The sequence below is a fragment of the Anabas testudineus genome, chromosome 7 (genome assembly GCF_900324465.2).
Source record: "Anabas testudineus chromosome 7, fAnaTes1.2, whole genome shotgun sequence".
NCBI classification, from domain to species: Eukaryota; Metazoa; Chordata; class Actinopteri; order Anabantiformes; family Anabantidae; genus Anabas; species Anabas testudineus.
In genome coordinates, this window is record NC_046616.1 from 7,174,486 (window position 1) to 7,196,879 (window position 22,394).

At 38.0% G+C, this 22,394-nt stretch overlaps 2 protein-coding genes across 3 annotated transcripts in view; both read right to left on the minus strand.

The window, feature by feature from the left end:
• Nucleotides 1-220: 220 nt before the first annotated feature.
• Nucleotides 221-15,150, minus strand: nadka (NAD kinase a). 2 transcript variants are annotated; one of them, XM_026367739.1, is made up of 12 exons: nucleotides 15,002-15,150; nucleotides 14,216-14,392; nucleotides 12,006-12,089; nucleotides 5,977-6,106; nucleotides 5,472-5,580; nucleotides 5,291-5,376; nucleotides 5,097-5,199; nucleotides 4,825-4,967; nucleotides 4,105-4,204; nucleotides 3,290-3,447; nucleotides 3,012-3,094; nucleotides 221-2,556 (listed from the first exon to the last, which is right to left on the minus strand). In XM_026367739.1, exons 2-12 carry the CDS (start codon nucleotides 14,365-14,367, stop codon nucleotides 2,409-2,411), a joined length of 1,296 nt encoding a protein of 431 aa, XP_026223524.1. In that variant the 5' UTR covers nucleotides 14,368-14,392; nucleotides 15,002-15,150; the 3' UTR covers nucleotides 221-2,408. The 2 variants fall into 2 exon arrangements, with proteins under 2 accessions (XP_026223524.1, XP_026223525.1); XM_026367740.1 differs by lacking the exons at nucleotides 12,006-12,089; nucleotides 14,216-14,392; nucleotides 15,002-15,150 and adding an exon at nucleotides 8,798-11,976.
• Nucleotides 15,151-17,636: 2,486 nt separating this feature from the next.
• Nucleotides 17,637-22,394, minus strand: part of LOC113167305 (guanine nucleotide-binding protein G(I)/G(S)/G(T) subunit beta-1) — a 28,197-nt gene continuing 23,439 nt past the window's right edge. The window contains exons 8-11 of the mRNA XM_026367807.2: nucleotides 21,361-21,562; nucleotides 20,818-21,034; nucleotides 20,264-20,379; nucleotides 17,637-19,844 (exon numbers count right to left, since the gene is read on the minus strand). Of these exons, the coding sequence (XP_026223592.1) occupies nucleotides 20,273-20,379; nucleotides 20,818-21,034; nucleotides 21,361-21,562 (526 nt within the window). The 3' untranslated portion in view covers nucleotides 17,637-19,844; nucleotides 20,264-20,272. The remainder of the gene's footprint in view (nucleotides 19,845-20,263; nucleotides 20,380-20,817; nucleotides 21,035-21,360; nucleotides 21,563-22,394) is intronic.

Genomic DNA, 22,394 nt, shown 5'->3' on the forward strand with positions numbered 1-22,394 from the left:
TTTTACTAAACTCTCTGATGTACCTTACAGCACTTAAGTGTTTTTTCATTCGAGGTTCTTAATAAAATATCAAAATGAAACCGCTGTTTTTGGTTTGTTCCAAAAAAAGTAACAGAAGTTCTATATGTCACTCCAGTTTCAGTTTCACTATGCACATCGCCACAGACAAATAGTTACATGCAAATATAGTGAATAGTGTCAACAAACTGATCAACACACGTTTAAAATTTCTCTGTTTATTAAAGTGCTCTGGAAAAAAATAGCAGAATTCATATTAGAAAGATATTAGAAAGGGTTACAAAAGTGGAAAAGCACTTTGAGTGAAGAGTTTACAAGGATTCATAGCAAACATGGCAAAGCCTGGGCTTTCTGTAGTGCTGGGGTTTACTGGGACTGAATGACGCAGAACAACAGCCGAACCAAACTAGATCAGTTAAAGACCTTCATCTCAATAAGAGTATTAGACTAACTTTGGCTTTACTTGAATGTACTTCTGGTCAGTTACAAACTGTTGAAAGATTTTAGCTTAACTGCTTCAACAGACCCTTCAACAAAAAGAATTGACATGTGATTAATGTTTAAAAAAAAAAGAAAAGTACCAAATAGATTTATTTTCAGCAATGATACGTTGTAAACTGGTTAATAAACATATAGACCTTACAAAAGACATTTATTCAAGCATCGTGTGCATATATACATACTCGGAGTTAAAGGAATGATTGCCTTTTAGAGCTCATTGGTCCTCTTGAGTTGACTGCTCATCTTTTCAGCTTCTCCATTTCTTAATCCAATTCAAAATGTATATATTACAATCTAGGCAAAATATCTGGACAGATATGTAAGATAGGCCACCAAAGTTTTCCGCAAAGGCTGCACAGTGGCAGACCGATGACAAACTGATATGAAAAGATGCACCGAAGTCTGTAATAACTCAATCCTTCGACATACACAGACCACAGATACTGGTCTATTGAAAAAAACTAGTTCAACTATGGCTTAAAGGATATTTTTGAAAAAATAGACATTAAAAAGACGCTGGTGACATCTGAGCTGTAGTCTGTCTGCAATGAATATCACGTGAGATGTCGTTCAACGTATTCACTTGAAGTGACATAACTAACATACTACATAATTAAATTAGTTAGGTGTCATGTACGGCAGACAACATGAGTTTACACTGAAAATGGACACAGATTTCACAGATTTGTGCAAGTGTGTGATTTAAAAAATTACCAGGATGTAAACTTTTAAAAATAATATTTCTATACATTAATGATACCAGTGTATAAGGCACAGTCTCTACAGTTGGACCACTATAGCCAAGTAAGTGTACTATAAATATAATCTAACGCTGTGTCATTCATTGATGGCATTACATCAGTTTTTCCTGATTCGATTAACAGAATTTGGAAAAGTTTTATTTAACAAGTTCAACTTGCCCTTCACCTTTACATAGAGAACTAATTTTAGTTGTTTATAAAGTCGATGCGTCTGTGCCTGCTTAATCATGAGTCTTGGAGATTAAAACGTGCCAAACAGACCTGATAAAATCCATCAAGAGTATGGTAAGAACTGAAATACACAGCTGCATTTTAGTCCAAGATCATCCCTAGCCTTGCAGTTCTTTGTGATTACTACTTAAATGCTCAGCTGATCCTGGACAAATAGTGGGGCCAAACTCTATTGAAAAATCTACCATTTTAGTGTGCTTAAACATTAAATAAAGACATATTTATAGACCCTGGTTCTTGGTAGCATGGGTGAGTTTGAGTGTTGTTCCTCCTCAATTACCTTTTTAATTCTCATTATTTTCATTTTTTTTTACATATTTATACTAATTTGTTTTTGTTATATCACTATTTTACTTAGCGATTATTTAGACACATTTCAAAATGTCACTTTTCAAAACAGTGTCCTCACGTCTTAGCTGCCTCCAACCTTTTAGAAGACTTAAGTACATCGAAAAGGGTGTGGGGGCTGTGACAACTGCTGCAAAAAGTGATCTTTTAAAAAAGAAAACTTGTCATTTTGCAAATTTAACCCATTTTTGAAAAAGGAACTTTGTAATAATTCTTTCATTTTGTGTAATTACATAATCAAAATGTATTGTTTATATACTTTTTGCAGATTTGTCATTTTTAATTTCCATTCCTTATTTTAATTTAACACTTTGAAGTTTAGCTCTTATTACCACACTTATTTTACCAAAATACAACAGGGAGGACAGCAACAAAAGTCCTGTTTGACTTCAATTAACCACAGCAATATTATTGTGGCAGACTTTTCTGAATTGAGTTTGGTGAGACTTTTTACCCCTTAAAAGACAGCACAGAGCACGGTCAAGTTAAAACCAAGACTTTAGAGTCCTGGAGACCTCGGAGAAGACTATGAAGATCATAAAAATGGTCTCAGAACTCCTCGTCCTCCGAGCTGAGGTAGTTCTGCTTCTTCCTCACGTTCCAGTGTAAACACTGGGCCAGGCTCTCGAACCAGTCGTTCACCGGGTCCCGGAAACAGATGGAGGGAACGGGGAAGCAGGAAGTAGTGATGGTAATACTGAAAGGAAGAATGAGGAAAAAGAAACGGTTTTGTGTTACAAAAGCTGAAGGCCAAATGAGAAAAAAGTCCAGTATTTCCAATTAAAACAAAAAAAAAGGTGGTTTTGACATCAGATGCAGAAACCCAACTTCCTTCTGAAGCAACCTAATGCCATTCAATAACTCAAAAGACAGGCACTCATTTCGAAGTAGGTGATTATCTGTGGATGAGTTACATAATAGAAGACGCTGGATCTAGCACAGGGACACTCCTGGCCTCAAGCCCATTAAGCAAGTTGATAAGGTTAAGTAACAAAGCCCGTTAGTGTTGAGACAGCTGGTGGGGGATTTACAGTTACAATCCATTACCGTGTCTGCAGGTTTTTGTTTTACTTCATTCACTTTATCTCATCCTCATCCTTATTGCCTCTTGTTTAGAGTGTGTGTGTAGTTCAGCTCAGTATGTGGACTAACCTGTCTCCATGGCAGATCTCTTGTCTCTTTCTTCCATCAAACGACACCCAGGCTGTGTTTCTAGCGTCACGTGACAGCATAATCTGAAAAACAATAAGCAAGAATGTAGAACTGCCACAAAAAGAACAAGGTTTGTTTTTACTATTGACAGAAAAGGTGTTGTTTGCCTACAATGTTCAATTGAAAACGTTAAAATCAGAAACATTTACTGAAACTCATAATAAAGAAAGATAATAGGGAAGAAAATCTGTGCCAAAGAAATCACTTTCTTAAAATACCTTGAGCTCCACTCCAGCAGGCACCACAATGGGCCTGAAGGAGAGCGAGTGTGGGCAGATGGGGGTGATCATGATGGCTGGGACGTTGGGATGGATCATAGAAGCTCCTGCTGCCACGGCGTACGCTGTGCTGCCTGTAGGTGTAGATACTATAACACCTGAGGGAGGAAACATGCAAACGATGATATTAAGGCACAAAATCATGTCAAAGTCACAATCACCTTAGTACATAACAGCATAGCCGTTAAATGCTATGATAATAATGCTAATGATATATTTATTATAGAAAATGTCAGCTAACTTTAAGAGTTACTGCACAGTTCATGCCCGACTTCAATGTTTTTTTTATAACATGATATGTTATATTTATAACAGGACTTTGATATTACTGAACTGGCCACGTGAACTAATGCAGTATTTTAAAGTCATATTCTCTACTACTCTACTAATGACTGCTTTATTAATGGGAATCATCTGCATTCTTTAAAAGAATTGCAAAAATATCAAGCTAAATATTTTTTGGATAAAAGTTATATTTATTTAATGAATGACCCCTTTAACATGGCAGTAATGTCTGTACAAAGTATGCTGCTTTCTGTGAGATGAAGGCCAGCCAAAGGTGCAGAGACTAAACTTTGCCCTGTGCACAGACTGTTTTGTTGGGGCTGCCAGTCCAGGAAGTGAAAGTGCACGCCTGGCAGCTCTGATCACACCCAAAACTGATCCAATTTATGTGTCAGCACTCTGACACTGTTTTGAAAAATGTGTAAGTGTTAAAATTTTCTTTTTTTATCCCAGATTCTCTGCCCACTCACCATCTCCCTGCACTGTAGTAATGAGGTGTCCGTCCAGAAAGAGGTCAACATTGGAGAGATAGGAGGAGGGTCCTCTGTCCACCACCACCTCATTGAGCACCTGAAACACACAAACACTGACATGTCAACCTTGGTGATTTCCAGTTTGCACTGGTTATGTCTACACTACTACAGGATTACACTGACACTATGTGCTTTAGGGTGCACTCAGCCATGACTGAAAACATGATGACATTTTTTGCTCATGTGGGCCCTGAATGACAGGTTGGAGCCTAAAGGCATTAGGGTGAAGACAGCAGAGTCAATGAAGGTGATGACGTCAACTGTGTGAGCTGTGTTGAGCGGTGTTGACCTACTTGCAGGCGAGAGCCTACTGCAATTACCTTAGGGTCTTTTGCCGCCCCTGTTTTCTCTGCGCCATCGCACTCTCAGCAGATGTTCATATATTTTTATTGTCATTAATGAATTTCTAGTGCTGCAGCTCCCTGACCCTGTCCCTCTGGCCAGCAAAAATATTTGCTAAAGTTCTGGGAGACCCAGTTCTAGTTATGTACCAGGGCTGCTGTGTACAACACTCAGTATGAAGGGATGAATAAATCAATCTTTTTCATTTTGTAGCAAAGTGAACAGACATTAACACTCCTGAGCTTATCTTTGCAAAAAAATGTCATTGTCGTTACCTACAGATAATAAAGTAATGGTTTCAGTTGCAGATGCTACCTGATATTGCACGACTTTGCGGCTATTTTCGATGTCCCCATTGGTCAGGATGATACCCTTCTCATCTACTCTGGCTTTCTTCTCCCAGTTCTCTTTCAGCACCCGGACTTTCAAGCGACTTCGAAGCACAATGGCAGCATTACCTATGATGAACACACATATACGTATGTTCTGTAAGCAAATACCGGAGCACAACAATATGATTTCGAACAGCAAAATTATTTATGCTGTTGAGAGACACACTGACAGACGGGTTAAAGAACATTCAATACCTTCAATTATTTGTGTGACCTGAGACTGGTAGGTGTCAAATTTGAAAGGCGTCAAGAAGCCCAAGGAGCCCAGGTGAAAGGCCATAACTGGTGGAACGCTCTCCTACAAACAACAAAAGAAGATGACGTGAGCATCATACCAGTAAGTGCTCCACTACACCTGGATTGTTTTTAGAGCAACAACTGTTAAATACCTGGAAGAGCGAAGATGCATACAACAGAGTTCCATCTCCACCAAGACAGATGATGAAGTCCACACGGTTGGAGATGTCATCAAGATCTGAGCAAAATAAAGATTAAACCAGATTAAAAAATAATAGACATATTGTGTCCACAACCACAACAAAGACGATGATAACTGGATGGCTTCCATACCTTCTCTGAAAGTACAGAATTTCTTGGTAATGGCCCCAAAGTTTTCATCTCCTGAAATAGCTGGGTCCTCCAGAACCTTCTTTTCCACGTAAACAATCATGTTTTTCACCTATAGCAACACAAAACGACACAGGATAAGCGGAAACATTTTTTTACATTTCAATATTTATACAGACAACATTGATGCCAACGGTATGGTCTCCTCTTCACTATATCACTTTCCTAGTTAACAGTGTTCTAGGTATACGACATAACATTTCTATAAAAGTTGCTCAAGTGCAGCCTGACCCTCGTTTCATCTAAGCTATATTCACAGGTTCCTGAACCAAGACTCAGTCTCATGGAAAGAGATAACAGTGTTTCGGGATGACTAAGCGTTCAGGAGATGTGTTTTATTTTTTTAAAACAGAATGTTTTGCTTAGGGTTAATAAGGTTGATCCCTCACCAGCTTCCCACCCACAAACACTCCCAGCATGCGTGCAGTCGTGAATACACAGGTCATACCTCTGTGAGAAATATGCAGAGCTCTTTGAAAGGCTGAAGCAAAGTGGCATCTCGGATCTTCTTGATGACAAGGACACTTTTTGGTGGCTTGTTCCACGTCAGTCTCTGGCTGGCAGGGTCCTGAATGTGCCTGAACACACAGAGACAAGACTCAGCACTCACAATACTGCCTTACATCAGCTGGTACCTGATCACATTTTACTCATGTAAGATTTGTAAATTAACTAAAGAATTATTGTTAGTCATAAGCAAGTACCTTCTTAATACCTATCCAATTAGCCAGATCGGCTTAAAATATAGCCGATAACTGATAGCCGATAATTGCCACATAACGCACTGTCCCCCTTAACCTGACGGTGACTATGGGAAGATACGTCAGTGAATAAGGCAAGATACAAGAAAATAAATACAAGTTCAAATGGAAATAGCTCTTATTAACAACATTACTGTCTGTTGATCTGAGTTAGTTATTTTAGGAAGTTGATAAGTGATCAACATGCTGGGATTACTTAGAAAATAAAGCTTTGAAACAGTTATTTTCAAAAAATGCAGATGAAACATCAACATTTCTCATTAACAAGGAGAGCTACCACATCTGTGTCACAGAATAACAGACCAGACAACAGGAGAGAAGATGTAAAGAAAAAAGTCATTAGATGAAACTGTCCTCACTAATTTGATTAAGAAATCCAAATAAATAACAAGCTACCGCTAACACGCCTTTGTCTCGACCACTTGAATATCAGTTGTGGATTTTAAAATACTGTGTGACAGTGGTGAAAATCTTCCAGAGTTTCTTAATGTACTACATGGAGATGTCTCATTAGTTTTTCTTAAATCTAAAGAAGAAGAAAAAAGGGAAACTGAAAACTTTTACAGTAAGTAACAAATATTCAGGGATTAAATGGAGCCAGATTCATCAATACATCATCTGTCCGACATGACTACTGCAACACAAGCCACCCACATGACCAAACAGCAGCTCTATCTGCTGTAAATATGGTGTGAATTTGCATCAGTATCTCCCTGGAACCCTGATGTTAATCACATTTGGCAGCTTCAGGTTAAAACCTGCTCAATCAGCAGACGTCAATCAGTCAGTATGAATTAGTGGACGTCACTGAAACTTCATGAGAAGATGATTCATTAATAAATAACTCGGCTTGTCAATTAGGTTGTGTGAACAGTTGATGCCCACAGAGTTGAAGAAGATTCAAAAAAACAAAATTATTCACAGAGGGAAATTGTTTTCCTTGTTGGAATTAATAATGTCTTTTGATTCTCTGTGGGCATCAACTGTTCACACAACCTAATTGACACGCCGAGTTATTTATTAATAAATCATCTTCTCAGTAATGATGAGAGTTGTCACACAACACGTAGCAACAGTTCAGGGGAATGTGTGCATCCATTACTGCAGCGGTGGGTAACCAAGTCCTCCAATTTAAAAGTAGAAAAATGACCTGATGTAAACTAGTATGTTTTTAATATGTTTTCAAAGACGCGGCACATGTCCCCTTTCACCTTATTAGTATTCACTCTTGTACAAATACAAAAATGTAGGTTAAACTTTGTCCCAACTACCAGAGGCTGTCCACACAAAACAAATCATCCTAGGTAAGAAAACTTAATTTCTTAGCTTGATGATTGGTTTTTTTCTCTTGTCTGTCAGAAATCTGTTATGCTTTCTGAATAAATCCTGATAACCTTGTTAGCTGAGCTTAAAAGAAAGGTTTTTGTTCCCTCTGGTCATGTGAGGCATCAACACACTGTCACCCCACGGTTTGACAACCAATATGCTATGGAGAATCAATGCTCCATTCATGTCACGTCATGTGAGTTTATCTGCAGATACGAGCTCCTACTCCTACTCCTACTGCTCCATCAGATGGTTAGCAAGCTTTTTTGTGGCCTGTAACACATCTTCTTGCTGTGACCTGCTGAGAGAGGACCCTTGTAAATTCTTTAAAAAGCTACGATACTGAAAATAGCCTGTGACCAGTGATTCAAATAAACACCACAAAGTCCCAACAACCAAATGACTTAACATAGCAGTATAATTATGACATATCCTGTTCCTGTTTCTTTGCCCACTCAAGTATAAAAAGCATCAACTATGATGTAATGCCATGTGATTTACAATGGAAGTAATTACATCTATTCTATATAAAGGTTGTTGTGACATGTGCAATATAGGAGGAAAACACCCCAATATACAGCAGTGAATCATTTTTAAATTAAGTGCACCTGATTGGCCCAAAGATGGACACACACGAACAAAAAACTGAAACTGCAGAGACCAGGTTTCAACTACAAATACAGAACACAAAGCAAAACTTAATTAGCATATGAAACGGCAACGGGCTGTGATCTATTCATGAACACTTTTTTTCTTCCTGTGTCCCCCTCCAGACATCCACCCCCTGACCTTCCACTTTCATTCACCAACCTTGCTCTATCCAAACCACAGGGCTGTGCTGATACAACAATGATAACAGACAAACACTGACTCCTTCAGCAAAGCAATTAAACTTTGATTTCACATCAGTCCAACAATGTGGATACTTTCTGTTAAAAGTCTTCTCCTTTCTATAAAGAACAAAACTAAACTAAACTAAAATACACCCACCCTAAAGGAAAAATAACTAACTTAAACGCCTGCCTTGACATCAGTGAAGTTTTACTATTTGCTCACTGCAGTGAACATCTGTTTGGCAGGAATCCATGAATTGCACACTAGTTAATATTTCATTCATCAAGTCAGACAAGTTCTAACTACTGAGAAAAAAAAAACAGACAATATGCTAGAAATTCCTCTCACCACTTCCACACTTTGTTGTGATCCCCAGGTGTGTCCTGCAGTACGCACTCGTTGAACTTCATGGCTGTACACATGTAATAAGGATGCTGCTTCAGGCTGACTCAGCAGGAGAACGGGACTCTGTCCAGGCGACCCGCTCTGACAAAACAATTCATTCTGCCCTTAACAACTTCCTCGAATGCAACACATTGTCGAGCTGCTGGAGCATTTAAGTCAGTTTGCTTGTCGTGGTCGAGCTGTGAGTCAGCCACTGGCCGTCTGAGAGGCTGAGAGTCTCCCCATGTGCTGTGGTCGGGCTCTGGGATCGCCTAACAACCCCTCAAGCTGGATTCACTGACACTATATTTGTCCTACTGAGGACTTAGTGCTGAACCATCCTGGTGCATTCTGATGCTGAATTAAAGCTCTCACTAGTCTTAAGTTGACTTCATCACAGTCCCCGCCTCCTCTACTGTGCTGATCCCTCCCATTTCAGGGAAGGGCTTTCCTCACTGGACAGGTGCGTTTCAGGAAAACATTGACACTGCCATTTCTAAAACTAGCACTAGAACTGACATGACAGGTATTAACTGTATTGTTCCACAGTCTGTTGTGTTTAAAATCGATACCTCCCACTTACATAACAATGTCAATGAATGAATAAACTATTATATGTGCAATATTTGTTAGTCACAATATTTATTTTATGGCCCTTTTTCAGGAAAAGACAATGCGGTCTGTTAACCTGCAGGTGGGGGAAGTCCAGGGTGAATTAATATCAATGGACCAATGTGGGTAAGTGATGCAACTGTGTTTAAGGGTAACAGGGAAACAAAATGTAATTAAGCTTCCTGATGCCCCAGCACAATCACTGCAAATAAACATAACCAGTTCTGTTTATCAAATGTACTCACTTCTAAGCCATAACTGAATATGCATAAATGTGGGGTTTTTCTAATCACTAAATGTTCCAGGGACAAGCTAAAAGCTTCATTAACTGACAGAAGACAACAGATGTTAAAACTTTACTCTTATTGATTTTAGGACAAACAGGTACATGCACTGGAGTCATCACAATGACATCAGCGCTATACCACAATACATTGTTACAGTACATGCGGTATTTATGTAGGCTGGTCCCGCTTGACAGCATGACTTGGCTTTAAAAACAACACCTTGGATCATTGTTGTGTTTCATGTCAGGGTCTGTTACAGCGTCAGGGGCCATTGTGATGAGTGGAAACTCGAGAGTAACAAATGCTCTCGTGCTAAATCACTTTTTCACAAAAGTACAATGCCTCATCTGAAAACAACACCAACACTGTATTTCTCAGTAGAACTTGATTTTCCTGAAATTACCAGAGACAAACCTTTATTTTGTACTAAAGAAAACCTGATTTTAACCTGTCTGGCAGCTTTGAGGAAGCTAATCCATCAATTACTGCTGCCTAAAAACAAACAGTGCTGGGAGGCACTTACAGTATGTGACTACGGGAGTCAAAAGGCCAACAGCCTGACCAGGCTTTGATAGGAACACATCCAGAGTCTTTCACAACTCTGCTTACCGATCCATTATGTGGATCGGTTTCAGCAGGTGGACACATTACAGTAACATGAACTCTTACCTATAACTCAACCCAATTGCTCTTAAGTAATTAAATACCCATAAACCTTTGTGAAGTGTTCAGCCAGTGCTGATAATGTATCACAATGGTGCTGATAAAAGTCTGTATTGATTTGAGGCCATGTTGGACTGCATTTTATTTTGAAACCATATTGTAATGCAGGACACTGCATCTTCAGACTCAATAAAACTCAACTTATTTAAAGTAATGTATACTGCAGGGTTGGTGTGCCGGATTACTCTATGAGTAATCTATGACTCTATTTGAGCTAAAAGTATAAGCCAGTCTGAAAGTGAACAGTGACAGTGTTTTGGTTCAGTACTAGAGCACAGCAGTGACTATAAGGTTAAACACCTTACATCCACATCGCATTAACAGTACTGGGACTGTAGACCTTCAGTTGCCCAGTTTTAGGGGACTAATTAGGTAATGTACTAAACACACCATCATGCCTTGCTGGTTTCGAGGACTTGGTTTGGTTTCCACCTGTAATATTAAATACTGTGTAAACACGAAGTATAATCAAAACTACACAACATCATATGAAAAGTGGGACAGGTGCAGTTGGCCCATTTGTGAAAAGAAAAGCTAGTAATTCAGCTGACTGAGTCATACCAAGTTTGAACATGTTTGAACATAACTTCTTTGTTAGCATATATAATTACAACCAATCGTGCAAACCTAGCAACAAACTTTTGGACAGATGCCACGTTCATGATGCTGAAAACGGAAAATGTCAATAAAAGACAACAACGCCATAAAACACTCCCCTGGTTTCAACATTTCCCTTAAAGCAATGAAACAAGAAGAAAAAGAGGATGTTAGGAAATTAAAGACTCGTCTCATGAAGTTAGATGAGTTTTAACAGACAGTTTAGGAAAAGTGGACCACATAGAAAATGGTGTGTCTGACCTATTTTACTGCCATCAGAAACAAGTTAGTGGTGACATTCAGTTACATTTACTAAATTACAGGATATTTAGGTTTGCTCAGGTGTTGCAGTCAGTTAGATCTGGTCTAATAAACCTGAAAAGGGAGAACATACTGTTAATTTTTAGCACACCGAGAAACTACACCAGAGAAATAACAAGAAATGGGTTCAAATGACTGGCTGGAATTGGTGTGGATTAAATTTATTTCCCTGTTTTAATAACACTCATCAATCATTGACAGAGATAGCTGTCAGTAAAAATTTCTCTTTCTCTGTTTTGAAACTTGTCAGGATTTTCCCCATACTTGCCGAACAGCATGAAAAACCTTAGAGACCTTAAACAGCACCATGCAATTCTCTGCAGATTTAGCAAAGAAATGTTAAATATTTGCCGTGTTACAACTGAGCCCACTGGTTAACAAAATGCAAAACAGTAAATTATCATGAGATCTAAACTTTATTAGACCAAGACCATGTGCTCATACTTGCTAAGATCCAGCATTCTGTTCTCAGATATTAAAGACCGGGCATCAACGCAAATGGGTTTCATGGCTTTTAGTTTTTGGTGTTGCACAAACTAAACTATATAAATCTGTACACTGACTAATTACCATAACACAAAAACAATGCTACAACCAGTACAAAGAATATATGTTGTCTCTGTTTCACTTACATTACTGCATGTGGATTCTGAAGCATGCATGCCTTTGGGCCAAATGTAGTCACAGGGCTTGGTCCATGAAGTGACTGAGTTCTCCTGAAAGAGACATTCAAATTTATAATTACAGAAGAAACCAGGCAAGTATGCAAATTCTTTAAAATGCAAGCTGTTTTTAAGGAGTAAAAAAGAAGTGAAAGTTTTATTAAGTTTCAGACACTCATACTATTCAAATTGTCATTATATATAGACCTCTCTAAAGTTCCTATATTACTAAATGCATCTTTCTAAGTGCATTTCTGATCAAATAAATGTAATTTTTCAGCTTTTAAGAAAGTAAAGAGAAGTGAATGAAACATTTTCACAGTTAAATTACCATCAAACACTATAGTGTCTTTTGGGTGTTTCTCCACATCTGACAAACCAGCAGTCATCAAATTAAAACACTAAGCTTTCATGCTGAGAAATAGGTCTGATACCATAGACTCTACTTATCTGTATTTAGACATTTCCCAAGTTTTGGCAAGTGGTAATAATTCATTGTGAAACATCTGAAAAACAAACACTTCTATCTATCTTCTGTCTATTCAATATCCAGTGCAAATACTGTATCAGTAAATGATGAAATAAAGCCCAACAGTTTTAATAACCATTAACATGAACAAAGCTTTTTCTGGTTGGACCACAAATGCAGCTCTTTTCGGAACAGTGGAAAATTCCTGGCACTCTCTGTCTGTGCAAGCCTTGGCTAAAACAATGTGATTATATTGGGTTGAAAGGTCAGTGACACTGAGCTCTGGAGCAAAACAAGACGTCTGGCTCCTACTGCAGAAGCCTTTGAGCTGTGTCACATCACTGAGCTAACAAATCCTCTTAACCGTCTGATTCTGTGAATTCACCATCTGCTGTTCACTGTTTCTTAAAGCTGCATTAATCAAGTTTTTTATTTTAACACTGAACTAAATAAACACATACAATGTGACTCATGCTGCTCATAGTGACAAACCAACATTAAATTATCCATTCTTCCCACCCATTCTGCAGCCTTATAGCGTTTTTAGTCTTTGATTTTTGGTATCTGTAAGGAGGATGAAAATATAAATATAATGGGATGATAATGCTGTAGGCTTGCATTGAGATTCTTCTGTCCTCTAGTGGACAAAAATGCACTGTTACAATCCTCACCTGCAAGATTTTACTAAGGTGTTAAAAACCGTTGCATGGAGGATGGATCTATAAATACCAGATTTACAGATTCACTATGAATGCATGTTTGAACTGCAATCATCTTGTTTTAACCTGTGACATTATTCCAGATGGTCAATCTGGTCAATCCTTTCAGAAAAGGAAACCCACTTCCTCCATGAGTCACACACTAGCAAACATCTAAACAGTTTTTATTTATCTACATTTTCTGTCAAATGTCACAAAAAAGAAGAAGTGTCACTGACAAATCAGGAAAAACTGCCACACGTGTGTGGGAGGGTGTTTCAACAACTTGGACATGTGTAATCTTTGCATGAGTGCTAATTTCCTCATTTCCTGGTCAATTATGGGCAGTCCAGATGCTTTAAAGACACGTTAAGATAGGTCTCTGCCTTTTCACTTCTCCTTGTGAGAAACCTCACCGCTGAAACATACAAACAAACCCTTGCAACACCTACACTGAAAGCCTAAAATGTTCTGTTTACCCGAATAGATTTCTGTGCGACTAGGGGAACTGAACATTTCACAAATGTCTTAAGTAATGCAAAGGGACAAATTTCAAAAGGTCAAATTAAAAAACATTTCTTTGGCAACCTAGAGCAACAACAGCTGTTCCAAAAAAACCAAACAGCAGGAACTCTGGTTTTTGTGTGTTGTGCTCTAGTAAATAAAAGTATTTATCTGCCTGAACCGGGCATATTTAGATTTCAGATGAAGAACTGAACAGATGTTGGTGCAGCACACATTGTAAAACTGATATAACAAACTGTGGCTTGAGATAACTTCTGTTGTGAATTGGTGCTATACAAATAAAACTGAATTGAATTTAATTGAACTGGAATGGTCAATAACAGCAGTACACTTAAATAGAAATCCTGACATGTTTTCTTTAGAACATTAGTTAGTACAAGGTTTGCAAGTCTGATCAGTAAATGTCTGTAGGGTTTTTGACAGTGGGAGACAAGAGTTGACAGCTGTAGTAAGAAATGTTCCTTGAGTGTCCCTTACTCCACACATACCTGTACTCAAAAGAGCTACTGGCTGAGGAAGTGCTCAGGCTGCGGGTCTTCCTGTTGCGTCGAGCCATGCTGCGACCGGCAACCTCCCCTCCATCACAGCTGGAACAGCAGTACGGGGCAGCATCCATTCGAACCTCCTCTCCACCATCCATCTCAGACAGCAAGGCTGCAAGTAAACTAACAGGACACATTAATAAGTCATGATGCTCAAGTCATATGTGACCAGACCAACAATCCCTAATCAACTTAGTTACACAAATAAGCACCCATGACACTATCTCATTCGCATGGAGTAAAACTGTTCCAAACCTCATTGAAAAAAATAGCAATTTAATTGACATTTCACTAAAACAGATGAAATAAGAACATTATTTGACATTGTGCCATAGCATACATTTATTAAAAGTCTTTTATTTAAATGACATGTAAAGCAGCGCATTAGCGGAGTTTATACTGTCGGAAGAATTATTTTAAGTCGCATCACGTGAGGCTAGTGTTGACAGCCATCTGGATAAATAACTAGCTGTAACCCCAGCTAAGCTACAGTTGAATATTTATGTTACAGGTAAGCTAGCGTTAACTAAGCTAGCAATATTTGTCAAATAATACATTTCTCTAGTGTCTAATTATTAAACGTTTGCTACAGTAAGACGGTGACAGATCCAGATGGTGGAACATTTACACTGAGCTAACTAACGAATAGTTTTAGGCTAACGAGTTAGCAACACAAGCTAGTAGTTGGTAATGTTTAGCATAAAGCATAATATTGTTCACTTCCAACGTTACCTTTTACCCACAACGTTACAGGGGACGACGCAAGTCTGAAGCACAGCAGACTGCCGCAAAATCAGAGCATCACCATTCAATTCATTGGAAAATAACGTTGCACCATCTTACTTCACAACAGAGCTGTCAACAGTCAGCTCACCACTTCCGGGCGCCGACCGACCAATCAGAGGCGGCGACGTCATGTTGGACGACTTCTGGTGCGGTGTTGGTGTTCGGGGCCTGTGTCCCCAGAAAGGTGGATATTAAAATAGGTAAACAAGACATTTGGACTGTGAGAAAACATAAATCAATATTTATATTTAATATTTAATTTAATGCCAACTGAATATTTAAAAAATAAACAAAATTTACTTGAATGGATTTAATAAATAAAAAAAGAAAATCTATTATTGATGTTAACAGTTGGAGTGTTTATATTAATTTCTTAGATTTTTTTCTAATACATTTATGTTTGATAATGTACTAGAGGCTAATTTTTCAAAAACACAACAATGTATACCTTTATAGTCATATGCATTTTGCTCATTACACATTCAAACTCTGTATATACATGATAGATCTGTTACTCTTACAAGTCATCCCAAATGTGACACCATCTGAAATAATACAAACCACTTGGTGCTCAATGTGTCAGTCATGCACAGTAAACTACTCTATCTTAGGACAAGTGATGGTAATCACTATAGTTTTGTTTCTCATATTTTATTTTCTCTTTAAATTCTAACGTCGGCTTGTAAACGCTGGGCTATGTGCTGGAATACTCACAGTACATTATGATTAAATCAGTTTGTGATGTAATAATTTAACATAGTATCGCTGTTAGAATAAAAACATACATCCACTTACTGATGAATGGATGTACACTACTGGTAAAGTTTTAGAACACCCCAATTTCCAGTTATCTGTTGAAATTCAAGCAGTTCAGGTTCAATGAATAGCTTGAAATGACACAAAGGTAACTGCCAGAGGTTAAAACTGAAACCAAAGCTGAAAAATATTTCAGAATTATACAAAAAGCTCTTTTTCAGGGAACAAGAAGTGGGTTAACTTACAGCTGTTCTGCAGCAATGGCTGTTGATCAATCCTTGAAAGTTGGTTCTTTCCTACAGGTGTCCCAACCTTTCTTGATACTTACTGAGACTTAATGAGCCTAGTTGGTCAGAGGTTTATCCTACAGCAAGATAATGATTCAAAACATAAGCACAAGCTGTGTCAGAACGACTGTACCTTAAAAGAAGAACAAGATGGTAAGCTCGAAAGCATGAGGTGGCCTGCACAGTCTCCAGATCCGGACCCCATCGAGATGGTCTGGGATGAACTGGACAGAAGAGTGAAGGCGAAGCTACCCACAAGTTCCACACATTTATGGGAACTTCCTGAAGAATATTTGAGTTCCATTAAATGCCATAAGTGTGTTCAGCTACACACAAGGTGGCTACTGCTTTGAGTCAAAAATTTTGAATACGTTTTGGTTTACAAATTGATTCCATTATTTTATTTAACTTTATTTGTTCTATACTTTCATTTCAGAGTATAATATGTCATTAAGCTGCAAAATCTTCAATAAAAAAATAGAAAAATTGGGGTGTTTTGACTACTAGTGTATGTCTAACATCATGAGTACACAATAATCAAAAGAGGAACTCTTTGGTGAGCAGACACTGCTGACTGATTTTACAAGGTAGTATTGTATGCTCCTTTGTATCGTGATAATAATCTTTTTCTGTACTACTAGTTTTACTGTATAGCAATGAAAGATTGAGGTACATTTGTTAGCCTATATTATCCAAGTAGTAATATTTTCCATAGACCTCCAGCTCTGGCTTCAGGAACTCAATTACTACATACAGTACCAATAAAAAGTATGTGAGCCTTTTGGAATTTCATGGTTTTCTGCATTAATTTGAAATCTTTAATACAGCTAGTTAATTGTGCTCTTTGGCAAACTTCAGGCATGCAGCAATGTTCTTTTTAGTAAGCAGCAGCTTCCTTTGTGGAGTCCTGCCATAGGCGCTTATGGATACGGATATTAGCCAGTTCCAATGATACCTTTAAATCTCATTTTTTGTCAGTTGAAGTAGGTCTAGTCCACACACTCCAAACTAATTTTCTTAACTTATGTTTACACTTGACAGTTAGTTTTTGAGGTTATTATTCCAAGGGTTCACATAGTTATTCCACTCGCACTGTGAGGTTTTTATGGCCGTTTTAAATGAAGACATCAAAGATCACAATTTTGTGTCATTATTTGTTAATACTCTTGACTTGATGAAGATCAGATCACATTTTATGACAAATTAATGCAGAAAACCATGAAATTATTTTTCTTGCCACTGTATGTCCCTATGACCAGCAGAGGGCAGGAAAAGGCAGCAGCTTGTTTTCTTATCTTAAAAAGTATTTGACTCCTGGCAGATGCAGAAGTGTTGATATCTCTGCAGAGCAAACTCTTCAAATAGTTTTTTTCACATAGACGCATCAAAAGTTGATACTAATATCAATAATAGTCTAGTTCTTTTTTTTAAACTCAATAATTACCTATACAAAGGCTTTATAGCATCCATGTGGCTACCTACCTTAACACAAAGACCATGGTAATCGTGTAAATGATTGTACAGAGGAGCCAGGCTGATTCAACAGTGGATAAGAAATTGTTTATTTGACTTGAACATAATTACAAGAAAACCAAACAGTCTGCAACATTCTAGCTTCAGTGGGAACCGCTCTAAGTGAATCACACTCAACACAGTAGGTCATCTCAAACTGCTTTTTATTACATCTTAAATAACAGTACATTTTAATATAGTTTCTATCTTGCATCCAGCTTTCGGTTGTACACTGACTGACTTTAAAATTAAATACAAAAGGTGAAAAGGGAACAGTGGGGGTGCAGAGCTCTACAGTTATTTGATGGAGAAAGAGAGAAAAGGAAAGGGATTTTAATTAATTTTTAATATTTTTTATTTCATTTTATTTTTTGCCAACTCCAGGCCTAACGCACAATTACAGCACATCGTTTTGTACAGAATGTCGCAGAGAAAAAACAGAATGGAAAAAATGTCACTACTGCTAAAGAAAGAGCGTCTGTTTACAAGGAGAAGGGAACAACAGAAAATTCTGCCATTCAGATGCTGCAAGATTTTTTTTTCATTTTTTTTTTATTAAAGGACAGAAAAAAACCTGTTATAAAATGTTTTTCTTTGTAAGTGGAATTTTGTTTGCTACAGAAGGAATGAAAATCTATTTGTTCCATTTGAGATTGTGTATGTTTAGGTGAATGAATGTACGTATGTATGTGTGTACAATTTAAACATTTACTTTACTTCTGAATTTGTGGAATCCCTCCCAGGTATGGACCAAGTAACCGTTAATGTTGCAGGGTTTGCTTCTCAAGTGCATAGCTTTGACATTTTAGTTGAATCATGTATGCACAGAGTAGCCAAAAACAAAAAAGAAAACAAAGAAAAGAAAAATATAAATACCATTGTATTGATATATTCAACAGGTTATTTTCTTAAAGAAAAACATCAAAGGACTTAATTCCATATGCACCTTTTTAAGCAATTCTACAGCATGCGATTCTAAGAGATAACCCACCCATGGCAGACAACCAAAATCTTTTTTTTTTCGTTTTTAACTTAAAAAGTTTCAATATCATTATTTTCAAACATTGATTTATACAACATGTCATTCACAGAGTAGTAACTGCATTTCCAAGCACGGAATGGGCACCTCTGTTAAAAGAGAAACGTCCGGATTGTAACCGGGCTAAAGTGGAGGTACTCCCTACCCGACCGAATCACATCACCGGTCCCAACCACGGGCAACAGAAACCAGAGAAAATAAAACTAAAAGAAAAGAAAAAAACAAAAACAAAAAGAATAAAAAAGGGGCGGGGTGGATTATGATCCGATGGGTTAATCTTCATTTAATTATTCTACACTGTTGCCAGATGAAAAGGTGTAAGAATGGTTAAAATGTTATTTTTTTTGTTGTTTTTCGTTTTAAAAACGAGCATTCATTATCATAAACAGCATGTGCTTGGTTAGTTAACTTTTTTCCTTAGACATTATTCTATATATGCAAAGTTTAATTTTTGTGCAAACAAAGATTTGTGGACTACACTGGAAAAAAGAAAGTAAAGGTATCATGGGGCTAAATATACAGAAGGGCCAGAAGCGGCTTGAGGACTCCCTGTTGAAGCTCAATTCTCTCATTTGTTCTCCAGTGGGATAAAACTGGATTTAAAAATGACATGATCTGGGGGTTCTTTTAGCATTCGATTTAAAACATTGTCTAGACTAGGAAATAAAACAAAGCTTTGATCCTCATTTTAACATTAACTGACAGTTCGCTGATCTACTTTTCTTAAACAAAAAATAACAATGAAAACAACAGAGAAACAAAAATAAACATGGCCAGAAAGCTTTTAAGTCAGATCACTGTCATGTAATAACCTTCACTCAGACTTGTATGAGGATGCTGAACACGTTTGCTTGTATTTTCATTTACTACAATACCAGACCATGGTCATGGGAGGAATGCACAATTTTTCCCTCCGTTTCATTTTGAAACGACTAAATTCCTCAAGCATTTTTTTTTTTGCTCTTTTTTCATTTTTGTAGCTGAATGAGTGACAGACAATTGTGCTCTTTTAAATGAGAAGGAGAGAGAGAGAATTTTTGCCCTTGATAGTTTTTTTTGTGGGGGTGGGGGGGGGGTGGGGGGGGGTGTTTGGAGTCAGTATCATGGTGTTTTTTTAAAAGATTGGATATGCAATAAAATTGAACATTGTGATGTTGGAATGGTCTTCCACTCAATTTTGGAGTCCGGATGCCAACTGGAATCAAACAAAAAGAAAAACACATTTGCTTATTATCATTATTCGATGAAACAACCAAGTTGTCAAGCAATGTTCAGTTTGTCCAGGTGTGATTAGCAATTAGAAAAATCTGGATACTGCAGTGTCATGTTGTAGACCTACAAACTAATCTTAGTCTTAATACAGACATTTCAGATACCAGAAACAGATTAAGTGACCATGAAGCAGTAAAAATGAACCAACTACATGAAAAACACTTAAATCCAGTGATATTTAACACTATATGTAGATGATCAAACATGTTTGATTTTTGGTTTTACTTGCTGTTTCATTTTGCCCTTTCATTCACAACCTCCAGATGGCAGTGAATACAAATCCTAGACGAGGTTACATGTAAGCGAATATGTTACTAACCCACAGCTGAGTGTCTCATTTACCTTCAGAATCTAGTTCCAGATCTTAAGGAAGCTGTCCCAGGACCCTGTTGCCACTGCCATGCCATCGTCGGTCACACCCAAGCAGCTCACTCGGTTGTCATGACCAGCCAGGACACCTACGGTGACAACAAAGGCTGAGACACAGCAACAGACCTGCTCTGTCTGATGGATACCATATGAACATTAGACTTGGCTCTAACCAGACAGTATTACTAGACATCAGCAGATTCATAATTTAGAAACACATCAGGAAAAATGTTGGGGAGAATTTGGAGCAGATGACATCTGCTGCTCCTCTAGATGTGGATTAATATATTTGTTACTCAGACAAATATCGATCGAACCAAACTAGAAGGAGTTGTTGAATTGCTGTGTGAAGCCCTCATTTACCCTCCAGTACTGTACTGTACACAGTATCATCTGTATATACTTCAAGTACTACTTCTTCAGGTAACTGCATGAAACCACTAATGCTCCTACAATACTACATATGTGACATCAAAAAGCACCTATACACTGAACCATACATAATTTTCTACTGAACGGTGGCTTACCTGCACGGTCAGCCTTCAAAGTGTCCCAGACGTTGCAGTTGAAATCGTCATAGCCAGCCAGCAATAAGCGGCCACTCTTGGAGAATGCCACGGAGGTGATACCGCAGATGATGTTGTCATGTGAGTAAACCATCAGCTCCTGGTCGGCACGCAGGTCAAACAGCCGGCAGGTAGCGTCGTCTGAGCCAGTGGCAAAGGCGTTGCCATTGGGGAAGAACTGCAACAGTCAAGAGAGATTTTTCAGTATTGTATTTTTCAGTATTGATACATTTATGCAATATATACACATTTGTTTGAGGTTGTGTAACAGAAAATAGTCCTATCTTTTTCTGGGTTGTTCGTCACTTGTGTAAAACACGTAGAACCAAATGATTTAATTTGTTATTTTAAAGACCTTGTAGTCATTTCTGAACGAGTATGGTGTATCACTATTCGAGCAATTTCTTTTCAAAACTTGACTTTGACTTCATCTTGAATGGCTAGGGACTTAACACCCTGATATGATTAGTGTACGACATTTCAGAGTGTGTGTGCAGCTCGTACACAGATGGCATTGATGTCTGACTCGTGGCCAGTAAAGGTCTGCCGGCACATTCCTTCTCTGATGTCCCAGAGCTTGGCTGAGGCATCGCAAGCCCCAGACACAAACAGCCTGGTATCAGGCGCCAGGGAGAGACTCATGACATCACCGGTGTGACCAGCAAATGTAGTTGTTTGCTGACCAGTCTCAATGTCCCACAGAGCGCTGCAAGAAAGCAGAACCAATATGGTCAAATCACAGCTGCAATATACAAACATTATCTCAAGCATGTTGGAGTGCATTGTAATTCACGACAGAGCTACTGTATTGGACTGCATTAGATTGTACAGGTGTGCTTTAGGTAGCCAGTAAGTGTGTATTATTGTCATTCAGTGTCCATTATCGTCATTATCATTTGTCCATTATTAACTAAAAGAATTAGGAATCAGAAATCATAGAAACATATTTCAGAATTTACCTGAGAATAATCACATTTTTCTTTAGAATCACAGTAATCAAGAAAAGGTAATGGTGCTTGTTTGGTTCTTAAACAAATATTGATTAAAAATATTTCTAAGAAACACAAAAAGTCACAATCAGCCATTAAACATATAGAGTGATGGTGGAAAAAGTAAGCGAAACAGTGTTTTAACAACTGGTTCAACGACCTTTGGCAACGATAACCTGAAGCAAGAACTTCCTGTTCCTGTAGTTTAGACCTGCACATCCAGGATGAATTTTTCCTTACAGAACTTTTGCAGCTCATCCACATTCTTAGGACAGCTGACTGTGCGTCATCCAACAGCATTTTGTATGATGTTTTCAGATGAACACTGTTCAACTTTCACAACATACCTAGTGTATTGTGTTATTCAAAAACAACTGTATGTTCATTTAATCTGTCCTGTTGTCCGGTGTCCAGGTGGTCTGTGGCAAACTTCAGAAATCCTGCAATGTTTTGTTTGAAGAGCAATGGCTTCTAGAATGAATCCTTCAAGTCTTTAGCTGCTGCTCTACTGTAGGATTCTTTCCACATCGCTGAGATTTCTCTGTTTCC

Bases quoted from the DNA above. Each gene is read 5' to 3' on its own strand.
- nadka (XM_026367739.1), bottom strand. From the start codon at position 14,367: ATGGATGGTGGAGAGGAGGTTCGAATGGATGCTGCCCCGTACTGCTGT. The intron at 5,377-5,471 runs GTATGGAAGCCA...TATTTTGCTCAG, and splicing joins ATTCTGTACTTTCAGAGAAG to ATCTTGATGACATCTCCAAC. The intron at 4,968-5,096 runs GTATTGAATGTT...TGTTCATCATAG, and splicing joins GGTCACACAAATAATTGAAG to GTAATGCTGCCATTGTGCTT.